Source organism: Acanthisitta chloris, unplaced genomic scaffold (genome assembly GCF_000695815.1).
Source record: "Acanthisitta chloris isolate BGI_N310 unplaced genomic scaffold, ASM69581v1 scaffold44790, whole genome shotgun sequence".
Lineage (NCBI taxonomy): Eukaryota > Metazoa > Chordata > Aves > Passeriformes > Acanthisittidae > Acanthisitta > Acanthisitta chloris.
This window is the reverse complement of record NW_008653040.1, coordinates 8695-32803: the sequence shown is the minus strand read 5'-3', so window position 1 is coordinate 32803 and position 24109 is coordinate 8695. Positions and strand designations below refer to the sequence as shown.

The following is a 24109-nucleotide window of genomic DNA, read 5'->3' as shown; positions in this document are numbered from 1 at the left end:
GTGACAGAGGGTATTAAGACACCCAAATTCATGTGGAAAACAACAGAGCACCTGAGAAAAGCACTTTCTCCACTGGCCAACCTTTCTGCACCTACAGGAGACGTGATGCCTTATTCTAGGCATCAAATCGCAGTTGTGGACAGCACTTTCTGTATCCCTCAAAATCTGAAGTTCTCCAGCAGCAACATCAGGAGAACTGTAAAATTCCTCCCATAAACATGCTAAAATCCCCTGTGCCACTACATCCTACAGCTCTTTCCGCCATCACGTGTAAACCATAGTAGCAACACTGTGTTCACACTTGCAAAACAAGAATGAATTTTCATCCCTGCTGACCAGGGAATGAGATCAAGATGTCAGTGAGGCAGATTTGTGCTCACCAGGCCTATTATTTGCTAATGAGCTTTCAGCTGTGATCCTCCCCACTCAAAACACACTTCAGAGATCAGAACACTCAGAAACAGGTTGACAGCAAATTCTGAACTACCTCCCCTAATGTTGCAGTGCCATCAGGCTGGCCTGGGCAGTGCTACATCCCACTGGTGCCAGATCACCTCATCCCGTATCTTCCTACACCTCCTCCTAATCCCAGGGGAAGGTGCCTTTCATGAAAAGTTGGGAATTCAAGCGCACACACTGCAACATTTTGGTAGTGTCCTGAGACAGACTACCCTCCAGAGTGCCAACATGGTCCTCCAGTGCACTGCATGAATCAAAACACAGGGAATAGGAGAGCCTGTGCCAGCTGCAATGGTCCTACAAGCTGGAAAGGACCAAACTCCCTACCTCTTTGGTTCTGGACTGGGGGAGAATTGGCTCAGGGCACCTCCTGAATGAAAGAGCAGCTTTCCTAAGGACTGAGCTCACACTGCCAGCCTGCTAAGGAGCTGCATTGATTTGAAACTTAAAGGACAGCTGTTTGTTCCTCCCTTTCCACCCTGCTTCCTCCTTCCCAGCCAAAGGAGGAGGAAAGTTGCCAGAACAGACTTCATCTAGGTGGCCAAGGATAGAGAGAAAGGGAGAGGACACCCCTTCAAAATAGAAAAGGGGGGAAATTGTACACTTTAGAGCAAAATGCAGCCATACAACTGCTCCTTTTGTCATTGTCAGAGGGAGGCAGCTCAGTCCAAGAAAAAGTGGAGTTAACCTGCAACAGTCCTAATACCCATTGCCAGCTGCATGTTGATTCTTAACTTGCTTCAGCATTAACTAAGTGACAAAAGGCTCCAGTGCTCCTAATGAAAACTGGACCCAGTAAAATAACACAGTCTTGAAAAAAAAACCTCAAAACCTTTTTCACAGTAGAATTCATGTGCACACAGGTTTCAGGTCCAAGTTGCTGAGATGGGGACAAAAAGTTTGATGAGATTTGGGGCTGGGGAGAGACAGGAAAGGGAGGATTTGAAGGTATGCATGGGACATTTCACCTCTGCTTTTGATATGTTTTCAAAATATCCCTGGTTTGTATTTGTGCTAAGGCTCTGCGTAGTTTAAAAGCAAAAATGTGATCCAAAAAGGCCTTATGGACCCTGAGCCAGGCTTTGCATTTTTGAAAGACCCTGTTAGATACTCTCTGCTCTGCTCTAAATTCTAATGGAAGCTGCTCTGCTGCTCCCATATCCTTCTCCAAGGCTGCTCTGAGTAGCTGAAGAGCTTTAGGAAGAGATCCAGCAAATCTTGTTGCTTCATCTTCTGTAAACTCCTTGGACTGGTGAGCATAAAGGAGTAAAAACATCAGCAGCCCAACTACTCATGCAGTGTTTGCACACAGCTGCCAGTGTTCACTTGTTCTTTCCAAGCAGTCTCCTCACACACATCTTTTCCCCAACAGAAAAAGATCAGGAAAACCAGCTCAAGCCACAGCAAAAATTATAATTCAGACAATATCACAGCTCTGCAGACCTGAGTGACAGCCCAAGGGGACACCAGAATAGACATTAGAGACAATTCTTCCAAGACCATGCACATGTCTTCTGCACATCCCACTGCACCTCAGACTGCTCCTCTGAGGTAGGTGTCCCCTGGCTTTGTCAATGTGTGCTGGGATGAAGTTGTGTGGCAGGAGCACCAGGGCTGCCCTCATTTCCCCTATGTCACTGTAGCCAAGACTTGCTGCTACCCCAGGCAATAGGGCCGACCCTTACTAGCTGCTCTTTTGGCTATTTACCCCAACAGGCTGCAGTTAACCATTAGAAATATCACTGGGACTAGCACAGGAGAAGCCAATTTGTCTGTTTCTTAAATTACTAGAGTTGGAGCCTGTAACAGACAAATTCCCTGAAGTGGCACAAAGTGCTGTAACCATGGCACCACAAGTGGTTGGGGTAGGATGGGCTTGTTTGCCCCAAGATACAACACACAAGTCCAGAAGGATTCCCCTGCTCTGCAGAGCCAGGCCAGCTGTGACACGGGTGGCTCAGGAGGATAGAGCTGAACACCAAAGTGGCCTTCAGGGTTTGTACTGCAGCAGGGTTTGGTGTGCTTGCTGCATCATGGCACAAGACAGCAACTCCAGGGAGCTGGGCAACTGCTTTTCCTACAAGGCATTCTCCTGAGCAGCTGGAAGCCAGGCAACAGATCCAAGTCTGATCCATGAACTTGCTTTTCTCCCCTTGTGTAATGCCTTCTGAAGAGCAGCTCAGGCAAGACAACACTTCCTGCCATTGACAAGATTAAGGCAGTCTTGAAAACTACACCTGGCTTCAGGGTAAGCTGCCCTCACTGCAGCTCTGTGCTGAGGGAAATGAATACCAAGTGTTTTATCACTTAAAGAGTCAAAAACAATTGAGACACATTTCACTGGAACAGCAGAGACAAAGGCACAGACCAGGTTGCCGAGCTGAAACTGTCCCTCTGCTTCCCCTCCCTCCCCACTTAATAACTCCATTGCTTTAAATATGGGAGAAAAAGCTCACACAGTGATAACAATCCCAGCAGAAAACCTACTTGCATTCCAAGGGGATTTGCTTGCTAGACCTGGTGTCAACCACACGAACACTTGCAGCATGGGACTGCACATGCATCTGTACTAATAATTGATGATGATCCAGCCCTAACAAGCAAGGATCAGTCACAAGGGCCCAACTGGCAGCAGGTGCAGCAGGTCAGTAGCAAATGCCTCCTTGGTCACAAAACCAGTGAGGACACAGATGAGAGCCCAGCAGAGTCCCTATATGGAATACAGCCCAAGAGGGGCAGCTTCATTTTGATGCCTCAGATCAGTTTATTGCACACATGGGTACATATTCCTAACACACAAAACTATGCCAAAAGATTGTTAAGCATGTGAAAAACCATGCCAGAAGAACCATTAAGTCTGCATAGGCAAATATTAAAAAATATGTACAATACCTTAATTTGACTCTCCTTTAAATTAGTCTTTAGTTAGAGTCTCATTATTTTATTTTCCAGTGGACCACAGTGTCTTTTAGTTCAATGAGAAGTATTTTTTTGCCCCTTTGTATTCCACAAGTAGTCCCAAAGCCTTATTTAAGGCACATAATTGAATTCCCTTATGGAGTACAGCACTAGGAACCACTGCAGATATATGGCAGGCAAATAGGATCCTGACAGAATCAATGGATCTGCAGAGGAAGATTCAGAGACCCTAAACTAGGAACATACTTTCCTTTGGTGACCATATAGTGAATCCAGACATGGGACAGTGAGCAATCACCTATGCCCTTTGAGGTGTGTGTGAAACCTGTATCAGCTGAATCCTTCTCAGATATTGCTGACAAAGAGGAACATGGCATTTCAAACAGAGTTGATCTCTGAATCCACCTGCAGCACAAGGTTAACAACACATATGACAGTTTTAATACAGGTCAACAAGATGAAAACAAGACCTCCATCAGTCTTGGGCACTTCACGCATGCACCTGACCCCCAGCATCACAGAGCCACAATTGTATATCAAACAAACAAAGCTCCTAACTGCTTAAGACTAATCCCAGAGAAATTAGCATTTCTGCACAACCCAATCAGCCATATCATGCTGGGCACCAAATGACAGAAGAGCACAAGTGACCTCCTGCAAAAAAAGCTGGCATGGCCAGCTGCTTCCAGCCAGGACGGCACTGCACTCCACTGAGCCTTCCCTGCAATTTCCACATAAGGCCATCCATTCTCTTCAGCTGTGTGAGGCAAGGGACCTGCAGAGAAGTTTCACTGCACTATGCTGATTCAGAGAATAAATCTGCACAGAGCATGAGGCAAGGATCAGGTGAAGACAGGAGGATATGTAAGTAACGACTGTCACGTTGTAGACGCATGACAGGACTGAAGCTGCAGTTCCAAGTCACAGTGGCAGAGCTCAGCTTTGGAGGATTTTTTTTTGATTTTACATCTACATTCTGGCTTTGTAAGGTACCTCCTTATTTAAAAATTATTTTCGAGAAAGGTCTTCTAACATCTGGACTCGTACCAATGCTAAAACAGGAACCAGCAGCTGCATTTCAACCCCTCATGTCTGCAGTCCAGCTCTCTACTGAAACTAATTGATAGCAGTTGCAGGCTGTTGCAATGGACACAACTCACTCACCTCGTGGGTTTGACAAGATTTCTCTGCAGTACAGTAACTCAGACACTTGGGTCTCTGAGTTCCAGATTATGCCAGTGGGCACAGTGTGTGCACCTGTAATCCATCCCAGGCTTTCTCTTCTCTCCAAATGCTCCTAATCCTCATGCTTGTATCCCATTTTCTCTACCACCTGCTCTTCCTATAGCTATCCCAGCTGCCTACACTCTGAGTCCTGCTTTACCTACTTATTCCCCTACCCAGAGCTTCTCCTGAGCTCTTGCTTTACATTTTATTCTTCCAGCTCCTTCTTCCTCCCCTTGTTTTTAGCCCTCTAAAGTGGAATGTGTTGTTTCTTCCCATCTCCTTTCATGTTCCAGGTTCACCTGAGGGAGCAGACCAGGCTGCCTGCTGCTTTTAGTGGCTGTGCTATTTGGCACAGAGGACAGATGATGAAAACTACTCTGCTTTGTAGCCGACACTCCTAGCAGGTGCTATGCAATTATTAGATGCTTTTATAAATTATATTCAAGTGTATTTTTCAACTATCCTGCATTTTCAGAGTGCTCTGAAATTTAAAAGATAATTATGCAGAGGTGCAGAACCGGCACAAAAGAGCTGCACCTATACGTAAGTGGTTAGGCCAAGGATGACCCGTCTTACAAGCACTGAGCTAGGTCTCTCTCACAGCCTACAAAGACTGCTAGATACTCAGCCCAAGTGCAGCAGCTCTGCAGTCCAACAACAAAACTTTCCACATGACAATTTCATTACCAGGTAAAATTTTATACAACAATTCAATGTGATGAAGGGTTAAGTTCTGTATACACTAATTGCATTTGAGGGCCTACATACACTATTTGCAAGCTTTACTTTTGGCATCTCAAAATGAATCTGTCAAGAAAATGATACTCTGAGAAGGTCTCAACATTTCAAGCCCTGTGGGCAGCACAGCACTGCTAACACCTGCAGCAGGTGGTGGTGCTCTGGAAAAGTCAGCACTGAATCCCTGAGCATCAGTGTGCAGTCTTTTGGACAATATAGGCAGAGTCCAGCTCTTCTTAGCAGTCATTCAGGAGCCTGCAGCTTGCTTCACAGTGGGATCTTTGGACTTTGCTTCATGGCCATGTGCCAACTCAGGCAATTGCATCTGAACCAAGTGTCCTCCACTGCTTCTGCTGCATGGGCACACAGGCACCTCACTACTAAATCACACTAGTTCTCGAGTGAAAGTGATGCACACTGACAGGTCTGATGACAATGCACTGCAACACATATGTGCAAAAAGTATCAATTACCATCCTGCTCATAAACCTACTGGCAAGATTAAACAAGATAGGGCACGCTGTGTCAATGGGAACAGCACAGAAGAACAATCCCGGTGCAGCCGGATCTGTTAGACAAAACTGTCTGTGTAAGAACAAAGCTGCCTGTACGAGGCAGGAGGATAGAGGCAGAGGACCCTGTCTGTCCATCCCACCATTGGCAAGAAAGAAGAAGGCTTAAGTTAGGAGACAAAAACTAGTGCAACTCTTTAAGGCAAGGAGCAACCACCTCAAAAGGCTGAATTTTGATGTAAGCTATATGCCTTTCAGCAGTGTGAAGAAGGACTGTGGGATGAATTTATTATTTTTCCGTGGCAGAAAGAACATAAAACCTCCATAAACACACTCTGGGTAGTACCAGGTTTCAGAGCAGTTCAGATTGGTACATCAGTCACAATAGAAATCTCCTTTCCCCCTCCCCCACCCACGGCAGGCCACCAGAACTGCACTCGAAGACTGGAAGACAAATGGGCAGCTGCCTCTGGAGGCAATTGTGAGGAGACTAAAGATCAACTTGCAGCTGGCACTTCCACCCCCACCTCTTCTTAATACTTCAGTCCACTCACTGCCAGACAAGGATCATGAGTCAGCTCCTAAACATATTCTCCTTGAAACAATAGCTATAGCTCTCTGCTGCAGCTATCCCACTGCTCCGGCTCCAAGCGACATGCCACAGTCATGGAAACAAAGGGACCAATTTTAACCTACAGCAGCCCCACACCAGAACTGAAAGAAATAATAAGCATGCACTAAAGAATACTATGCTAAACCTGGGAGATTAGCAAAGCTAATTTTGACATGTAACAGGCATGAAGTCAGTACTGTAATGAAAATCTGCAGAAACAGCAAATAGCAGTGGGTTTGGGGCTACATGGCAAAGCAGATGGCTCTTGCATAAACCTTTTCTCCTACAACAGGGTGCAGTTTGATACCACAGCATTGTACACTGCAGTACTAATTAGAGGGCAAAGGAGACAATTTAGCCTTTACAAATTAACTTTATCACAGCTGTAGGAGCTGTTATCTCAATTCTGAGCAGCCACCACTCCTGCGTTCACAAAGATGGGACCCCAGCACTCGTCTCTCAAGGACATTTCAAGGAGTATAAAAAGCTTCCTTTTCCAAGGACAACATTTCAGCTCGCCCAGCTAATGACACCAAACTCGAGCTCTTCTGACCCAAGTGCTGTCAGATGATAAAGAATTCATAGAGTAGGTAAGAAAACACTAGAGAACTAGATGTTAAGTGATGAACTGGTGGTGACTACTGAGCACTTAAAGAGCTGTGCACACAGTGAAGATTAGACATGGGAGAGTCTGCCCATACACCCCCAAGAATATCAGCACCCAGAACATGCCTTACCTGCAGACAATCCACTGACATCCTCTTGAGAGATGTTGCTGACAGAGCTACAGTGCAAGCTAACATAATAGGAGATATAAACAACTGCTATGCTTACTTTTTAATTTCTAGCTAAGAAATAGGTAAAACCAGTTGTCCTTTCTCACCTCACTACAATTGGTATTTCTTACAGCTGAGTATTGCCAACTGCTTTGAAGAAGTATCTAACCCAAAATATCATGAACCATATCACCCTACAAGCCAGAAGGAGACAAGCTAGAGACAGAAATAAAAGATTAAATCGTAACATGATAAAGAGACAGGGCAATTAAAGGAAAGGCTGCAGGACCCTACAGGGTATGGTTTGTGGGACTGAGTAACACAAATTAGAAGGTCCTACTGTTAATGTAGTGCATCGATTTTACCATCAACAGAAAGGTGACTAGTGCTTACATTCTGTATAAAAAGAGAGCAGGCTGTGGACATGTGTATCTTTTAAGTTATTTTATTTTGTGTAAGCTAAAAGGAAATTTACACACTTAAATCTCAAAAGACCTTGGGCATGCATATTGACCTTTTTAGAGGTTCTTCGACATAGCTCTCTTTTTTCCATAGGAATTTCCCCAGACATTTACAACCCATAGTTTTTTACTGTATATACAGCCTAAAACCATAGCAATCTATGATTATGTAATTTTACACTGTGCAAAATCAAACAGGAATAGTGGTACAACAGAACATAAAAAATTTTAACAGGTAAATTTCATTGTAAGACATTCATATTGTTTTGGTCCTTCTTTTCCAAATCAAACTGAATAAAAGCAGACAACCTTCTAATGACCAAAAAAAAAAATAAATCAAGTATTTAGACAGTAATCCATAACTGGAACAAGAAGTTACTGACAGCAAAGCTTTCAAAAGGGTATATAGTGACAAAGCCATACTACTGAAGTTTAAGAACATAAAAACTGATCAGCCAACCAAACAGGGGGAGGGGATGGGGGAAAAGAAAAGGAAAAACACATCTAAAGCTTGTCAAAACACAAAAGAAATTATTGGGTTTTAAAGAAACAATAACTGAAAAACCCACAAAGGGCAACACAACCTTTTGATTTTTTTTCCAGCAAGAAGTATTTTAATGTATGCAGGAAAGAAAAAGTTGCTCAATGCAATCTGAAAGTCTTAAGGGGGAACTTCACAGACTGTGAAGACTGAAGTTTTCATTACATAATTTTTTTTTTAACTTTTGAAAGTTTTGTAAGAAGGACACCACCAGTGTATTTCACAAAGACATAAATGTATACAGCCCAGCACAACAAAAAGAATAGATCTTCAAAAAGATTTACCCCCAATTATTTACATTTTTCTCTAATATAAATTTAGGACTCCAGTATGTAAATAAATATACATTACTATGTATACCTTTCTAGTGCTGCTTACCAACAAATCATCTGAAATTGATTTTTTTTTAAATTAAAGCAAGATTGCTTTTTATGACCCGCAGAGGGAAGAAAAGAAAAATCAATAGAAAACGTCCAATTCACATCACTTTAGTCTACCTTTTCTTGGCAGCTTGTTGAAGGTGTTAATGTGGCTGGGAACATCAACACCTTGGCATGCATGAAAGTTAAGTCAGGAAGGCTAGAAATCACCTTGGCAGCCTCTTCACTAAGATGTTCTTCCTTTTTAGGCTTCCTGTTGAGAAGAAAAGAATAAAGTGCATTAATCCAGTACCTGATATTCCTGGGATCACTGAAAGAATCACTGATTGAAGCAATGTTCTGTCAGTTGGTCTCCCACTGACAGGCACTTCTGTAAGCTACTTGAAGGCAGTCTAATGTTATAATACCTACCTGCCTACCAACAAAATGTTAATATAGAAAGTCAGCAAAATGTTCCTGTGTATATTGTCGCAATAAGGAAAAAGTCCTATTCAAATGCTAATTAATATATATATATATTTCTTTTTTTGGCAGGTTCTAGAGTGAAAAGACTCACTTGAAGAGACAACCATGCCCATATTCTAGAGATGAAACAGTAGGAGCATTAGTTCTAAACTTCCTAAATCCAATACAATCCTTATAAAAGTAGAAAAATCTTGAAAGGACATTAAAAGTTCCTAACTTACTTCTCAATATTTTAAATTAAAAAGTACTTACGCTGTGTTTCCAACACAACTGTTCTCAGACTATACATCACACCACTCTACACTGGGACCCACAAACCTTTTTTCCCCTCAGGACTCATCAGCAGCAAAACGTGGCTAGTAACTTGTAGCTACTTGCTTTGAAGTGCAGTAGTACTAGTAGCCATGATGATATATAGAGCAACTTGGGAATCACTGGTGTTTACTTCACCTTTTGCATTATTCACCAGAATTACTGAGCACAAATGCATAAAGAGGTCTGAACCTCATGTCACTTGGTTCTCACTATTATGCAAACCCCTCACATTTCCTCGGTAAAATGAAGCCTGGCTCAGACTGCTACAGACCTCCCATCCACCCCCAGCCAAACATCCATGCTTTATAGACATTTGGCTTATCTTTGAAGAACATTGCACACTACTGGAAATACTCAGTTTTCCATCACACATTATTCCAATTCCAAAAAGGCACCTGATAAATCCTGTAACGATGCAAGAAATTCTAGCTCACCTTTAGGACAAAAAGCTGAGACAAAAGACTTGAAGCAAATGAACTGCTTTCCCTAAACCACTTCAGAAATTCCATTTCTGTATCTTGTCCATAAACTTTAAACTGAGACCATGAAAAGGCAATGGTCATGACACAGCATGTACTTCTATTTTTTTTTTTTGTCAGCACCCATGAAGATTGCTTCCTCAGCTGATCAGAGATCAGGGGAAAGCAAGGGGCTACATGTTTGCTTCCACAGCAGTCTCAGAATTCCTTAGCTAGGAGTAGAAGTCAAAAAGAGCTGGAGTCAAACTGATCCTTGACATCACTGATGGCTGCGTTGACACTGAACTATCACTTCAGTTTGCTACTTGAAATTTCCATTTAATGAAAGTTCTCTAGATGGGACAGCCTAAATACTAAATCTGACTTACCTTCACCAGAATAGTAATATTTTGTTTTCTCTGCTGCAGTGGAATTTCATGAGCTACTGACTAGGCAGATTACCAAATTCTGGAGGATAAACAAAGCTGTGTGCTGGATTTACTGAAGGAAGAAGCAGAGAGCCAATATCTTCTTTCTCTAACAACTTCACAGTCAGCTCTGCTTGCACTTAAAGGACTATCTCTGAGCTGCTGAAATGTGGTTCTCACCCACCATTGTGTTATCAGTATCCTGGGCCACTATTAATAATCACTTACCACAAGCCTCTTAAAGGTACAAACTCCTGGTGATCAAGGACTTACAGCTAACACAGGAGTGTTTGACAGAGGAAGCCAAAGGAAGAGGGCTGACTTGGAGATGTTCCTGTAACTATTAATCCGGTGAGATGGAGTTCACACACTCCTTGCTATTCACATGCCTCTTCCTCCTCTGCCCCACTATGGCATGCTAAGGAATGGCACTGCTGGGTCCCAGAGGCAGCCTTGCATCTTATTTGGTGGTCATATGCAGGACCTTTATCCCAGGATGATGCTATTGCTCTTGCTGTACCAGCTGCTCTCTGCAACATCACCTCCAACAGTGAGCTCACTCAGGTGTGACTCTCACCTGGTTACTGAGTGCTCCCCTCCTGTCTGGAGGCCCTTTGCAATAATTTATCTCCTTAATGTGAAATGTAAAAAGTATCTAAAAAGAAGCACAAGCTAACACTCTAACATAGCAAACAATAACTTAACCATGACCAAGTTAGAGCTACAGATAAAATCACTTGGTAATGAGGCCCAAAACCCTTTTTTGAAACCATCTCAGTGCAAGGGGTGAGATGTCCTAACTTCTCCACTCAACGAAGAGGCCGCAGGTTACTCTGCAGTCCAGTAAAACTGGACACTGCAAGTACCCTTCCTTGGTAAAAATCAACAATTCTGGTAGCAAATGTCACCAGGGCAACCCTAAAGAATTACTTATTAACTCTCTAAATTTAAAAGACAAACTAGCATCATCACTGCAGACACATTTTACCCTTAAAACTTACCCAACTGCCTAATAACTGCCATGTCCTTTGATATAGGCAAGAGTCATAATTGTGCATTAATGTCAGTCACCAATTTTGCTGAAGATGTTCCCATTGTCAAGAGCTTCTTTTGCTGAACTCTGATCAGTGGAAGGGAGCACAGCAGAGCTCCTCCTGCTCATGCACTCCTAATTTCTACACACCACGGCTTAAAGAACATACACCCAAGTGAGCAGACTGTCAATGGCAGCTGTACTCCTCTTGTCTGCTTTCAAACTAGAACTTTTGATTACTAAACCACGAAAGGACACAGCCCTGGCTCAAAACAAGGTCTCTGCCTCATTCAGGTTTTAAACTATCCTCTGCAGCACATTTTGTCCCCATCCATCTCTTCTCTTACACTAGGTTATATTGCCACCCAAGATAGAGGAAAGAAGGGATGCCCTAGGCAAGCAATTGTGCCAGTCCCTCTACTTGTGGGCATTAAGTTTTCTTTTCAAAGGCATGTTAGCACTAAGCTGCAAGAAATCAGCCAAACTGATGGGCAGGAAAGTTGCTGGAAGAAAATGTAGCAAGAAATAGGGAATACTTTGTCAACGAATCACATGCACCTCACTGTTCTGTTTTGCATTCCAATCCCTTCCTGCAGCATTCAAGTCTTTCAGGACTTCAGTCATCTCTCATGTTTGCAAAGGGTTTTGTGGATAGCACCAGCAAGGCCAGGCTTTATCAGCAACACTGAGCCGATTAGAGAAATGCTCTTTAAAAACACTCTGTAATTAAGAGTTAGCCTTCTCCATCCAACACCATCCCCAAGGAGTATTTCCAGTTTAAATGAGGTATCAGTGCTCTGCTTTCCTTCAGAAAGACAGCAGATAAACTTTTACTCTCTGTCAATTCTATGGTACTAGGCAAGGCTGCAGAGCCTCTGTGGAAAGCTGTACTGGATCCCTGACCTCCAACACTTAACGGCTGCCATCAAGGTTTCAGGCTCAAGCTGGGGGAGAAGTTTCTCCTCCTCTCCCAATACTTTCCTCCTGAGAAACTGACTTTCTAGTTTCAAGAGATGGCTTTGCAAGCAAAAGACAAAGCTATTTTAGACAGAGATGCCATCCTACAGCTCAACAATGGTATTTTCACTCTTTACCCTAAGGATCCCGAGTCCAGACAAGTCATAGACATGGAATAGCCTCAGCACAACTGAAGTTGCCATTGAAGCAATCTTAAGCTACTTCCCTCATTAGCTAGCATGAATGGCTAATAGTCCACATTTCCCATTTCCAGCCTGGTCCTTCTTGAGCTGGCTGTACCCAGTCACTCCTATTTTAAGGTCTCCAATTCATTCCGAGAGAATAAAAAAAAATTGAAAAGGAGAACAATTTTATTGCAGAAAGCTAACATTCTGCAACACATTGGGCACAGGCAAGTAAGATCTTCTTACTTCTCTGAAGGTTTCCAGCTCGACAAAAGACTACTTATGTTTTGGAGAGCATGAAATCAAGAAAGAAAAAAAACATTTGACATTTTTTAAAATAGGGAGTTGACAAAAACATATAAAATGCATTGAACACTGAAAACAACTGCTTTAAAACAGCTAATCCCTGTGTGTGTCTGAACTTAACTTCCAAGTCTTGAGGTCGCCAGCCTCCTTCTACTGCCTGATATATTGCTACAGCCCAGATCTAGAACCTCTTCCTATTGGCAAGCAAAGCTCTCCAGACTGGGGGAAAAACTCTGACATCTGAGTAAAGAGTTCTAACAGCACAAATAAGAGCTTTTAAGTGCATTGTGGAAGCACTGGGGAAAAAAACCAAACCCCTCATATAAAACAAAAAGAGAAAAATGAGCGCCAGCATTCATTTAAGCAAAGCAGACTTCCCTGTGCCTTTGTAATGACAAAGTAAGCTAAGACATCTTAAAGCAAGCAGCCACATACAAATCTGTGCGCGGAGCTAAAACGAAGACAGATTTGGAGTTTGCATGTTCCACTGTGGTTACGTTCAAATTAGGCTTAGAATACAATATAAAAGTATTTCAACTACATTTTCTAATTCATGAAAGTCAAAGTTTTCCAGCAGTGTATCTCTAGGCAGAGTACATGCACTTCACGGATAGAAAAAGGGGCAATCCAAAAGCCAAGATTCAAAAATCAGCATCGAAGTGGGGAGTTCCCTCTGCTGGTTCACCTGTGAAATTCACAGCTTATTAATCTTTTCTATTTCATATTCGCTTCAAAAATTTTCACTGCAGGAAAACTAGCAAGACAGTTTTCTCAGTGAAAGAACATGTTTTAAAAGAGCTCTTGAAAATTACAGTTTTAATAATTCTAAGCAAGCCAGCTTAAAGCCCACTACTACTGTGCCTCCTCCTAAGTGCATGAAAATACATCTAGTTTTAGAGTGCTGAATAAACCCTAAAGCTCACTTATGAGTGAGGATATGATACCATCTCTTTGCTGCATGTTGGGGCACACACATCCAAAACACCAATGTTTCACTTAGTGACAATCCCTCAGTGATTCTTTCAATGGCCACAGACATTAATTACATGTTAGGACAGTCCAGAATCCTATTGCTAAGACACACATTAAAAAAATAAACCCAAAGAAGACAAGCTTACAAATGGAAAGACTATTCTACATCCACTCAACAGGCCAGACTTCAAAGATGACATCTGACACATAAAGCCTTTATATATATAGATACTACCTGCAAAAAAACTACTGAGCTACCTCATGTGTGCTCCACTGAAGCAGAAAGAACATTCTAAACCTGTTCGTTCCTTAACCTGCAACAGCAAAACTGCTCTGATGTTTGGTCCCTGAAGTTTTGACAGGTGCTAGAAATATTTGTGAATATTTGGTCCCAACATAATTATTAGCCTGTTTCATCATTTTAATTGTGGAACATTCTGTAATTATAAATTGCACAGAGGTCCAAGGAGAGTGTTCTGTCACTGTCCTAGGTCCCTGCACTGTGTGGTTCAGTTTACCCTGCCATTCTTTGTTGCTCAGAAAGTTGCTTCCTCCAGCTCAGTCTTTGGCTCTAGCTTTTCAACATATGTCCTGGTGTTCTTCTTTCAGCTCATGAACTCTTTCCATTTTATTTTGGTGTTCTATGATAATATGAAATATGAACTAAAGATTGATGAATTTCAGATATAAAACTGAACTGCCCTAAAACAGCACACATGTTCACACCTCACATTTCATGCCATCCTCAGAAACAGAAGTAAAAAATGTAAGGAAGAATATTTACCTTGTGGATGTGCTTGCCTTCTCCACTGTGGACATGAGTCTTGCAAATGCATCAGTCACTCTGTTGCTTGCATTGTAAGTTTCCAGTTTTGAGGTTGTCAATTCATACAACTCAGGATCCACACCTTATAGTATAAAATAATAATCAGTGATGGTTGGAGGCAAGTATAGCCATAATTAGTCACAGACCAACTTGCTAGAGACTGTTTTCTGTAAACATCTGAATCATTTATAATTTCAATATACATGGAAAGAACATGACAGAACATGTTTGTGTTTCTGAAGCTTCATCCTCTCTCCCCATCTTTTTTTCAAGCAGCTTTTACAGTTTCACTAAAAAACACACACACCTTGGATCAAGTCTGGCAGACAAGATCTCAGTCTATGAGTAAAGAAAACCAATTTGATTTACTTTTTAGAGTGAAACCTCTGCAAAAGTGTCAGCTGTGTTAAAATGAATTGTTTCAATTACTTCAACTGCCTGTATTAAGAGAGCACTGAATGTTAACTCTTCACCCAGAGAAGACACACAACACTGGCATGCATGAAAGCGCATTTAGTATCTTGCTCTTCACAAGGGATTGTGTTAAAATTTTAAGTGAGGAAAAGCAGATTTTATGGTACACAGAAGTGGAATGGCACTAAAAAAGTTACATACTAATACATATAGCGCTACCAAAACTTTACTCTGTGCTACCTCTTCATCTTTCAAAAATTTCTAAAGCATTAAGTATCTGGAAGTTTCATCCTTGAATTCCTGGTTTCAGGTATTCAAGTCAGATGTTAATTTTGACATCACACATGTTGTGAACGGATTTCATATTTTATCTGCAGAGATCATTTGGAAAACACTCAAACAATCAAAACCTGCACTGAAAAAATATGTATGTGTGAGTTAAATTCTACCTGGTTTTGTACATAAGCATTGTTTTATAGAAATCTGCATCCTAAACAAGTGTCACACTTGTGCCAATTGGTCTGGACAACACAAGTGTTTCATCCTACTGTGGAACAAACATTGCAAACTGGGGCCTGATGGTCCCATGTAGCTCCCTAGTATAAAACCAGCACTTACTAACGAGTGCTGATCATTATATCCAGCTTACTTGCCAAGATCAAGATGCTTTTAGAAGTATTCCTAAAACACTGAAAGATGACTGAATAAAATAAATGCCTGTGCCTATTTTCCTGCCTTTACCTCTAGTACTTGCAGTGCTGCATGCGCTAACAGATCATCAGTTAATCATCCTCAAACCTGCTTTGCATGAGCTCTCCCCAAGCAGTGCCTTGACTATTTGTCCTTTGGGCACAAGTTAATTTCCTTTTTACTGTTAGAAAATTAAGCTGACCAAAATGTAAAATCAAGAAAATCATCTGGTTAAGCTGCAGGAGGTGGGGAGAAGATTTGTTCCATTTAATATGAGTTGATTCAAAACTAATCAGCCATCCTTTCAATGTACATTTTTTTAAAGTCTGGATTTTCAAAGTTAATTTCATCTAGTTTCATGCAAAATATCAAAATATGTACTGTCTTAAGACCAGTACACCAAGACTTTCAGTACTGTCAGATGTTTACAGAACTCGGAAATAGGAAAAAAGCCCAAATATTCCATAAAATATCCACTTTAATCAGGGAGAGGAAGCCTTGAAGAAATACACTTTGACTTGCAGAAGCCTGCGAAATCCCATTAAGGTACAAGTTGGAAAGCTAATTGAAACGAGGAGCCCTTTGACATGCAACTCTGCAACAAATGTTAAATACAACCTTGTAAGTTACATCATTGATATATTCCCATTTACAGTCCTGAATTCATTTTCACTGTAGTGCGATGTCACTGCTCAATTTACTGTTCTTTAGGCACCTCTTACTCAGCTACATTTATGTTAAACTATTAACATGAAAAATAAAACAATACACTAAATCTGTGGGAACTGTGGGAATCTGTAACTCCCTGTTCATGACGCAGAATGCAAATTTTCATTAAAAAGTTATTTTGGCTACTGATGAAATCAGACTGAGAAGAATCTAGTGTCAATCTACAGCAAGTAAAACTAAGGTCTCCAGAGAAAGAACAAACTAGTACTACTGATAAAAGTTTCTTCTTTAAGCCAAAAGATCTAGCAATTTGTCTTTCAAATATTTTTTTTTTAAGAGTTGCATATTCTCCATTTGATTCAAATGATGAGAGAATATTTAAGGAAAGCACTGCAAAACCTTAATGAGATATTGAAGGAAAGTTAGCCACCCAAACCCCACACAAAGCTCCTAAACACACACACAAACACACAAGCTGCAAGCCAAGGAACAAATGACTTTCCCAGAAACAAGTCAGGAGGAAAGAAAAAACAAAACAAAACAAAAACAAACCCCAACAAAAATAGGCACTATAGGGCATACTAGGGAAGGTGATAATACCTGTAACTTGATGAAACAACAACATAAAAAATAAAATGTAATAAGAGGCTAACAGTATCTCTCCAGCAATCCCTTGCAGTGTGCATACAATTTGCACAAGCAATAACACATGTCCTAGGCACTGGTGACTTGTGTCAATGGTCTTCCAGACACTTAGAAAGAATTTGTAGGACTCAAGCACCTTCACTTTGCTAGGCTATCACTTCCATGACAAACTTGCTATCTTTCATCTTATAGCGACATTTCTCAAGGGTGGAATAAAAGACCTTTAAGATTGCCATGCCACAAAATTGCCTTCAATGATGAGATTTCAAAACTAAAAAAGAGTGTTTTTAAAATACAAAATATACAACGATAATTATAAGCACTTATTTGAAATGTGGGAGAACACCAAACATCTGATTTTTTAAAAATTAAAATCACTAAGAGGAAAAAATATCCGTCCTATTGAGAAGCTGTTCATCCTGGCTTCAAGAGTCCTTGCCTTATCGACTTCACCTATGTACTGGAATAAATCCCCCTAATGTTCCCTTAAATTCCTGCAGAAATTTATTCAAAGTGTAGGTTTTCACAAGCTCGTGCAAAATACTCAGAGCATGTCAAAACCAGGTGATAAATGAATTCAACTACTTCCTGGCAGTATTCAATGAGAGACTGGTGTTTTCATCTCCTTTTTAAGGGAGTAAGTTGCAGATAAAGTGCTCTGGCTTTACAGTTAACATTCATTAACTTTTCATGTCCCACAAACATGCAACTATCCTTCTTTTCTATTATAAATGTTGTTAAAACACTTTTTTTCACTTTATCATTAATATCAGTAGTTCACACAAAATCTCCTGGCAGCAGCAAACCCCAACAGAGCTGTGATATATTAAGCTCTGTAACTATATTCACACATAGCTTCCAAATAACATAATAATCCTAAAATTTGGAGGCACTCATTCAGAAGAGAGAGCAAGCCTCATTTTTTTTAGGAATTGTCACATCTACATCACTTCTCAAATTTTAAGTGCTTAGAAGAGTTAACTTTGGAAATTTCTCATTTGAAACAAGTGTTTTAACATCTTATTTGCAAGAGCATAAAAGCCATTCATTCCTTCAGCAGGTGACAAATACAGGGCTGACAGTACCTTTTAAATACTTCGTACTCGATACAAAACATCAGAAAACAGAACACAGATTAAAGGAAAAACGTAGTAGAAAGACATTTTAGAGAAACAACAATTTCTCCTGGCTTGTAGGAAAGTCAAGTGATGTGCTCATGCTTTTAGTAAGTCGTTATATTCTTACAGTTGTGGTTTTAACACTCTGCTGACCTGGGATTGTGGTGGTGCTGCTAGAGCTACTGTCATCCACGGGCCCAAAGAAATCAAGGTTCAGAAGAGTGGAACCTCCACTAGCTTGAAATTCAGTGACCGTGTTGGTAGGCAGCCATATAGAAGGTAAGCCAAGGGAGGGGTTTATGTGTAAAAAGGGGTAAGACACACACTTGAACATGCAAGTTATAATTAGTACTCAGTAGGCAATTTAAAAATTGACATGAAAACAATGCTTACAGTATTAGTTTGTACCTTCTAAAATGTTAACAACTTAATTCAGTGCACACTTCCTCATGTACAATGCAGCAAGGAAATCAACACTAGTAACTTGAAAATAGAAATATTTATTTCAATCTAAAAATGAAAGAGAACCAGCACGACCCAGAGAGAAAGATGTGATCAGTTAAAGGGAAACAATATAGAGATCAATCGATAGTTAGAATACAGTGGGCTTTTACTCCCCTCACTGAAATTGAAAGCCATTCTTTCATCAGGAAGACTCAGCAGATCCCCAAATAGCAAAGAACAAAAGGAAAAAACAACCTTTAAAATTTTATTTAGCAGCTTTAAGCTCTTAATTATCATTATCTTAAAGCACTGTGACCACTGGGTAACAAATGCCACTCATATCCAGTTCCTCACTGGCAAATTATACTGTTCCCCTTTAGTACTAAAACAGAAATCAAACCAAGATACATTTTAAAGTTGTTTGTTAAAAAGAAAGCATGATGATTGACTGAAGTAGTAAGACACCAGACAACAGCAAAAAGGTCCATCCAGGCTTTCCTTCAGCACCGAGATACTGCTATCCAAACTCTTACATCCCACATGTTCTGAAACAACACTTTGTGGCAACACCGGTGCAGTGAGAGATGCAGTTTATCTGAGCCTGTCTCTGAACGACTTGTGTCATAAATTAATTGCTGTCAACAGGCTCCTCTTAAAGGTTTCACTTTCTTTACAGGTTTCTAGTCTGTTATTCAAACAAGTTGCCAAAACTTGTTTTATATCCTTTGCATGCACTTACATTTCTGTCACTGGAGGCAGTGGCACAACTCACTTTGCTATTAAAATAGATATAGGTGAAGGGTCTTTGATAACTATATACATTTACAGATACAAATACATTCGTAGCTACCTCTTTAATATATTAGCTATAATTAGCTCTTCGGTGTAAGCAAAAGTGATAATGGATGAAGTCACATTTTTGAATATATAAAATTATCTGTAAATCTGAAAACTTTTGGCTCAAGAAGTAGATCTTTTGCAAACAGTTCATGGTTAAAATATTGTGCTTTGCAGTAGCCACTATACACAAGTTTGTCATTCAAAGGATGTCTAAAGAGATAGCTGACCGGTGAAAAATACTTTCAAGTAGTAAAACTCATCCATCTAAAATGCTCATTTGTTCAGAATTTCATTATACTCTGCAGTTATACATAATGAAGTGTTAATATTGCCACTGTGTCACTAGGATATGGCAGGAATCTGAAATAATCCTTAACTTAGTATTTTTCAGACCACATTAATACTTCACATAGGGGCACTGTTAATCAGAAAGAAAGCCTGAATTTCCAAAGTTACGAGTAAGAAATAAATTTTTTCATTTATATTTATATATATATGTGTGTGTGTATATATATATATATATTTAAAAAAATAATCAGCAGATAGATGTTTGTCTGAACTTTGTAGCTTTCTTATCTCTAGCTCTGGTGCTAGAGGCTCTACGGAGAGACGTACCATCTAAAGGGTTAGTAAGGCCACTGCTACTCCAGTCAAACTGGACAGGTGGTAGAGATTCCTAGAGTTGAAAAGTCAGAAATCAGATTTTATAGTCAGTTCAGGTTACAACAATGCAAAGCAGTTCAAACAACAGAGTCTAAATACTAAAAAAGACAACTAAATGATCAAACCCCAACTTTTGGGAGGTACTTATTTTCATAATATGCACTAAAGGTTCAGAGTAGATTTGTTCTACCACAGGAAGTCTCATTAAATTTTGCACAGCACAGATTAGGTAACTTCTAACTCAAACAGGATTTGCAAATTCACTAAACCATATGAATAGAATAACAAACCTTAAGCATAGTTGAAATTTAAACTGCTATTACTTTCACGAAAGATGAGGCACTTAGTATAAAAATTTACGTATATACAATTACAGGGCAAGCTTAGAACAGTGAAAGCTGTCTGTGCATCCATGTTTTGTCCTGATATTATTTACCATCATCAGCCTAGGGTCCTTTTGGTTTGTTTTGCTTTTAAGAGACATAATCCCTACATGTGAGGGACAAACTATCAACACCCTCTCCATGCCACTCCCTTTAAAAAGAAAAGTCCTGCGACTTATTATCCTTTAACAATTAACTCATCCTGATCTATTACAAACAATGCTTGAACAAGAGGAACAAGGAAGCATTGACTGGAAGCATTGGGGAGCCCATCCTTGCCTTTTCATTTCCTGTTGTTAAGTATTTTGGACACAGCAAGCAGCAGGGACCATGCTTTACAGAGAAGGTGTGTTCAGGTGCAGTGTAACTTGCAAGTGCTGTCCTGTATTCTCAGGACACAAAAACTGATGGGACAGTGTCAGAAATGTCTGATGTAAGTTAATCCTTCCCACTACTGTGCTCATCCCAATGAGGACAACTGTCAGAAAGTACTGGGAAAGGATGTGCCCTCAGCTTGAACAAAAAGATCACAGTGTCAAAGAAAAGCAAAGACAGTTCTCAGCAATATTACACAAAATGCATCAATACTTTTCAAGCTTCCAGTGGCTGAGCCAACCCTTCTCTCTGCTTTTGTAGAAAGTCAGTCTAAATTTCCCTTTTTACTTTCAAAGCTTCCAGCCATCTTGACACTGAAGAAATATGCAGGTTCACTAATTGAGACTGTAGCAACCTGTGCTAGCTCTGTACAATTAAACTCACTGCAAAATGCCTTTCCTCAGTGATACAAAGGAAGCTGGAGATTTCTATACTTACTTATAGTGTCTTGCTTAAAAAAAAAAATTCTTTTCCTACCTAATGTCTTGGAAATATTTCCACTACTGACCACAGTTTGAACAGTATTCACTCCACAGAGCTTAAGGAGTGAATCCTACACTTTTTATTTTGCTTTGGCAATGAAATTACTGGCATTGAAATGATTTGCATGTAGGCAATGTTGGCAGCGTGGAAGCTACAGCTGATGAAGCAATGATCACTATCATCAGTACCTTGTTTAAAGTTTGTCACATCTAAAATATATTAACATTAAAAGGTGTTTGTACCAAAAAATAAGGTGGTATGATAATTTAGTATGGCAATTTAGTAGCTTTCTGCCCTGAACAAAATTAACTCAAACTGAAACAAAGTGGCTTCCTACCAACTCTCACTTACTAAGGAGAACACCCACTACATTTTGTGTCAAAAGCCTGAGTCAGGACTGATGAGTGTGACAGAACTGCATGGAAAAAGTGGGACCAATGGCTTTTCCCTTTAATGATGACTCGATTCTCAGATTTGTCAAGGAAAGGACAAAGGATGTGATTAATTCTTCCTAAAATGGGAAAAAAAGAATCTGACTCCAAATCAGTAAGAGTATACTAAGTGTATTAGTGTGGGATGAGGCTGTTCTGCTGGCTCCTACCACTGTGCCAAAGAGGGGGTATGTAAGCAGCCCCATCTATCCAGGATGCTGGCAAGCCCTGGTCTATACAATAGCAAACAAAGTGAAAGGAGAAGGCAGAGGAAAAAGCAAATTAAACGAAGTTTTCTGTTTCTAGTGATCTCAGCCCTAAGAACACTAACTACACTGGGACACCTGAACACAGCATTGAAATCTCAGAGAATGGGAACATCCCCTGCAAATGGGAATATAATGTTTTGCCTTTCAGAGACTGTGAGGTTGCTAGACTACTGCATTTACAACTACTGTGTTAATAACATGCTTTAAGGAAAAGTGCCCAATCTAGAATACTGACAAATGGGGCAAACTGCTTTCACTCCTCGAGGCTTCCATCTTAGATTACAAGACACAGTACAGAAATGAAAAAGCATACTCAGCTGTCAGAGTACTACTCTGAATGTTAAGGAAGTGAGAAGGAGGAAATTAAAATGCCTGCTGGTTTTACTGCATCATATTTCACTTTGATAAAAGTGAGAGGTATTTTCACACAGTAATTTTAGAATGTATTATGTAAGAGCTTTTATAATCCAGAAGAGTATAATGTAAATGTTTGTGTCTGTGCCAATAATTACCCAAGGCAAATTAAATGAGATAAAAAAAAAAAAAAGGAAGTATTTTGCTATCTTAAAGCTGGGGGGGAAAAATAGAAGGGCTTGTAATACAAATATAATATCAATATTTAGATGGATCCCACAAATAAGCATCATAAACATTCCAGGAAAAGGTTTACATGGAAGCAATTCATACATTTCATTCTGTGTATTCATTGACAAAATTACACCAGTTGTGAAAATTGCTCTTTTCAGACATCCCCTTTAAGCACCTCTCACATCTGAAAGAATAGCACGTTCTCTAATATCTCTTACCTGCAAACCTTTCTTAATCTGTCAACAAAGTTAAACATACTCTTGGATCTTTCTCACATGTGTAACTGGAGAGCAGTTCCTGATGGAGCCTTTGGCTGGTGGCCAATAATATGGTAGTTTGCATCTGTCATTGTTAGAAGTCCTGATGGTCTCTTATGTAATTAAAACTGTTTTTTAAGACTGACACACCATGGGGTTTAATTAACGTTCGGTCCCTAATAACCAGCAAGTGCAAGATCCATATTTCTGTTATAATCTGATCCCTAATTCAGTGGCTTACATGCAAGAGGATGCACCGTATTGGGCACCTGCAGAAAAGAATCACTGGTAATTTTCTTCTAGAAAGGTCTGTGTCATTCCAGATTTCTATTCCAATACAAAACTTACTAAGCAAAACCAGGCAGGTAACTCTACCAAAGAAACAAATATAGAGAAGAGGGTGCTTTGAAGCAATAGCAAGACAGCAGAAATATCTGGACTATTTTTTTCAAGAAATGCAAAGAGGAGGAAGTAAATAAACTTTAGGATGATGTTAACCAGAAAACACTATCAAATCAAGAGAAAGCAGCCAGCATTAAGTCCAGACAGCAACCTTTTTAACAAACACTGGAATATATTTTAATGGCACTACCTGAAGACTTGGCCGTGGTGTAGAAGCCCACTAGAGCTGTATTCAAAAAGGAAAAGGCTCCTGCCTTGGGTTCCACAATTAAAGGATGCCTCATTGAGCAGCCACTTTCTTGCACCTGATGTGCCTTGACAGAGCCTTTTACTTCAGCCCTGGGAAGTCTTTGAGACACCATGCTTAGATCAAGGCAACAGTAATCAGGGGACTATTTCATATTCTGTTTACTGCCTTACAGTTATGAGCACAGAGGAGGAGAGAAATAAACCCCTCAATTGTCACAATAAACAACAGATCAAATATAAAACAGAATGAGTCTACAAAAATCTTAATATAACAAACTAATGTGGCAAAGCAGTCAGTAACTTGCTTGAGAGAACTCTTAATTTCAGAAACCTTGTCCTTACAGCTTAAACGCCTCAGATGGAAATTTGTCTGCTGTATTTCCACAGCCTAAACAACTCACTGAGACCCTCTGCATGGAATGAGGACAAAATAGAGTTTATATCATAACTAGGAAAAACTATTGCAGCTCATTTGTTGCTTTTTTCCTTTCTTTTCTCTTTTTATTTCTTATGTTCTCCAGTTTAAATCTCCGCATGCTTTCCTCTGTTCACCCACAACTAAAAATTTAAGAGGCATTTCTTTCTACAAATGTTCTTTCCACTCCTACTTCTGCATCA

General features: G+C 40.2%; 1 protein-coding gene across 1 annotated transcript in view; it reads right to left on the bottom strand.

Moving 5' to 3' along the window:
* Positions 1 to 7673: 7673 nt before the first annotated feature.
* LOC103806493 (aftiphilin-like) overlaps positions 7674 to 24109 on the bottom strand; it is a gene marked incomplete at its 5' end in the record, with an annotated part of 21567 nt that continues 5131 nt past the window's right edge. Inside the window, 3 exons of the mRNA XM_009079197.1 lie at positions 7674 to 8879; positions 14530 to 14653; positions 20007 to 20067. Coding sequence (XP_009077445.1) covers positions 8735 to 8879; positions 14530 to 14653; positions 20007 to 20067 — 330 coding nt within the window. The remainder of the gene's footprint in view (positions 8880 to 14529; positions 14654 to 20006; positions 20068 to 24109) is intronic.